Genomic DNA, 3340 nt, shown 5'->3' on the forward strand with positions numbered 1-3340 from the left:
GTTCGCTCCAAAGTCTATGTGCAACTTTAGTTAGAAGTGCAAGGTTTTGCCTTTGAGTATCTCGCATACCTAGACCCCCCGATGCTTTAGATCTGCACATTCTTTTCCAGCTGATCCAGTGTAATTTTTGTTTGCCTCCATTATTACCCCAGTAGAAATTTGCAGAATTTTTTTGCAGGGCATTGTGGATTGTCTTGGGTATCTTGAAGTGTGCTCCTGCGAACTGAGGAAGAGCCATTGCAATTGACTTTATGAGTACCTCTTTACCTGCAGGTGACAGTAATTTCATTTTCCATCCTTGAGATTTCTTCTGAAGTTTGTCAGTGAGAAAACCGAAAGTGGATGTTTTGGTAACTCCAATTTCAGGTGGTAAACCAAGATATTTGGTGGGTTCTTTGGTATAAGAGATCTTCAGAAGCCTTGAAAACCACCGTTTGAACTTCATTGGTGTATTTGGACTGAAAATCAAACTTGATTTATCCTGATTTAAAGCTTGACCACTTCCTGTGCAATAGCTGTTCAGAATTTCTTTGAAATTTTGTACCATTTCCAATTTTAATTCAGAGAAGATTAAAGTATCATCTGCAAACAATAGATGTGAAATGGAGGGTGCTCTATGTTTGATTGAAATACCTTTAATCTTTCCAGCTTGCTCCTCTTGTTTTATAAGTGCACTGAGTCCTTGGGCGCACAAAATGAATAAGGCTGGGGACAGAGGATCGCCCTGTCTAATTCCTCTGGTTGGTATGATAGGGCTGCCAATATTGCCATTGATGAGTAACTTATAAGAAACAGTAGTGACACAGCTCAGCACCATATTAATCCAAGAGTGTTGAAAACCCAGCTTCTTCAAAATTGCTTCCAGGTATTGCCACTCTACTCGATCGTAAGCCTTTTTCATGTCCAATTTTAGCCCCATGAATTTTTGTTTGCCCTTCTTCCTCTTCTTGATGTAATGGAATAACTCGTGTGCCATGAAAATGTTATCTGATATTTGTCTTGAAGGTATAAAAGCAGATTGAAATGGGCTAATAATCTCTGGCAAAAACTCTTGCAGTATTTTAGCCAAAATCTTTGAGATCACCTTCGATGCCACTCCTCCTAGACTTATTGGTCTGAATTTATCAGCTGTATCTGGGCAGGGTGTCTTTGGGATGAGACAAATATAAGAGACATTAAGTTTGGGCTCCATTATACCTGTAGAAAAAAACTCATAAACACAAATCGTTAAAGCTTGACCACTGGCTTCCCAAAGTGTTTGGAAGAATATGGGAGGTAATCCATCAGGTCCGGGGGCTTTTAAAGGACTCATGGCAAACAAGGTGGCTTTGATTTCATCCGGTGATGGGATGGCACATAGCTTGAGGTTCATGGCAGGAGTGACTATAGTTTGCGTAGCATTAATAATTTTGGTCAACTCAATCGGGTCAATAGGTTCAGAAGTGAAAGTGTGAGTAAAATGAGAGGTGAGGATATTCTTGATTTCAGACTGTTGAGTTATCCATTCTCCTCTTGAGTTTTTCAGCTTTAAAATCTTATTTCTTTGTCTTCTTTGCAGGGTGGTTGTATGAAAGAAAGAGGTATTAGCATCACCTTCTTTAAGCCAAGAGATTCTGGATTTTTGAAGCCAAAGTTGTTCTTCCCGTGTCAATTCCAGAACCAACAATTCAGATAAGTAGTTTACCTTTGCTTGCGAAAAGGCAGCCTCTGGTTGCTTTTGTTCGGCCTCTAACTCAGCTGTGAGCTTATTTATGTTGTGTTGGATGTTTCCAAAAGTAGATTTATTCCATTTGCTGAATTCTGATTGAGTTTGTCTCATCTTTTTATGTATCTGAGTAGCAGCTTGAGCCTTCAAGAGGTTTTCCCCAGATTTCCGAGGATATGATCCTACTATCAGGATGGCTTAACCATGCATATTCAAATCGGAAAGGTCGCTTCCCTTTGGTTTCTCCCCCAGTGAAATCCAGAAGTAAAGGAGCATGATCCGAGCCAAATAAAGGTTGAATGAGTAGAGTCGCTTCAGGATATATGTATCTCCATGGTACATTACATAACCCTCTGTCCAGTCTGATACGAATTGTATCCTTGCCGAGTCTCTTATTTGTCCAGGTATAAGGGGCACCCTTGTATCCCAAGTCAATGAAATCACATGAATCTAACATTGATTTAAATCTGGCACAGTCATGGGTAAACTTGCGAGAGCCTCCCATTTTTTCTCTCCACCCCAAATGAGCATTGAAGTCGCCAATACATAACCATGGATCAGATCTGGAGGCTGCCAAGACTTCAAGTTTTCCCCAGGTATGCTGTCTATCTTTTTTCACCGGATCTCCATAGATAAAAGTAGCATAGAAGGGGGGGTCCTCAGCTATGGTGATAGATGTATCCATCATTCTATTATCAGCTGATAAAACTTGAATTTTCAGGTGTGTTTTCCACATTAAGGATAGACCTCCTGCAGTAGCTACCGAGGGAACATGACAAGATTCTGGGAAATTAAGGGTGGCTGCCAGCTTCTTAACAAAGGTAGGTGAATTCTTTGTTTCTGCCAGGAATATTAGATCAGGTCGTTCCTTCTTAATCATCTTCTTGAGAAATCTTTGGGTTACAGGGTTGCCAATGCCTTGAACGTTCCAGCTTAGGATCTTTGCAGTTGCCCGTGGAGTATCAGTTACATGGCCACGGGCGCCTACATTAAAAAATGTTGATTGAGGACATCGTGATCCATTGGAGTATTGGTAGGTGAAGCAGGCTGTGATTCAATGGCAATACCAGTGTGTGTGTTATCTGATTGAGGGAGAGAAGCAGGGGAGTTGTCCTGGTAAATGGGGCTGGTGATGGGGAGATCACGCATAGCCATAGTTCTTTTGTGTTTCTTTGTATGGGGTTTGGGGGGGTTATCTGTTGAGGATGTGGGTTGGTTTTGGGGAGTAGCAGGATTGGAATGGAGTGGGTGTGGTGGGATTTGGGCTTGATAGGTTGGGGCCCTGATAGATGGGTGGGAGGGAAAGTTTACACTTGTGTTGGGAAAAGTGTTAAGTGCATGGTCCTGGGGGCCTATTTGTTGGATGGGTAGGGGTTGTGAGAGCTGATTAATCGACACGCCTGAGAGGTGAGGTAAAAGATTTAGCATCTGATAATGCCAATATGTGAGTGGAGGCATTAAAGGGGGTTGTTGGGAATTAGCCTGTGGATTATAGTGTTGGCCCAAATGCCCCTGTGGGTATAGGTGACAAGGCAATTCGGGATTTGAAAATGAGGGTAAACCTGTAAAATGTGGGGGGAGGTAGGGCGATGAGATGTAAGGGTATGGTGGCAGTGGAGTTGGTTGTAAAGCAGG

At 42.2% G+C, this 3340-nt stretch overlaps 1 protein-coding gene across 1 annotated transcript; it reads right to left on the minus strand.

The window, feature by feature from the left end:
- Positions 1–1823: 1823 nt before the first annotated feature.
- LOC149028844 (uncharacterized) lies at positions 1824–2860 on the minus strand. The gene is made up of 2 exons (XM_089165650.1): positions 2773–2860; positions 1824–2689 (listed from the first exon to the last, which is right to left on the minus strand). Exons 1-2 carry the CDS (start codon positions 2858–2860, stop codon positions 1824–1826), a joined length of 954 nt encoding a protein of 317 aa, XP_089021776.1.
- Between the last annotated feature and the right edge of the window lie 480 nt (positions 2861–3340).

This window comes from Hakea prostrata, chromosome 1 (genome assembly GCF_041222555.1).
Source record: "Hakea prostrata isolate BN-2017 chromosome 1, UWA_Hpros_2, whole genome shotgun sequence".
Classification (NCBI taxonomy): Eukaryota; Viridiplantae; Streptophyta; class Magnoliopsida; order Proteales; family Proteaceae; genus Hakea; species Hakea prostrata.

Excerpts from the sequence above, each read along its gene's own strand:
- LOC149028844 (XM_089165650.1), bottom strand. The coding sequence starts at position 2,860 with ATGGCTATGCGTGATCTCCCCATCACCAGCCCCATTTACCAGGACAAC. Across the intron at positions 2,690-2,772 it reads ATCAGATAACACACACACTG|GCGCCCGTGGCCATGTAACT; the intron begins GTATTGCCATTG and ends TTTTTAATGTAG.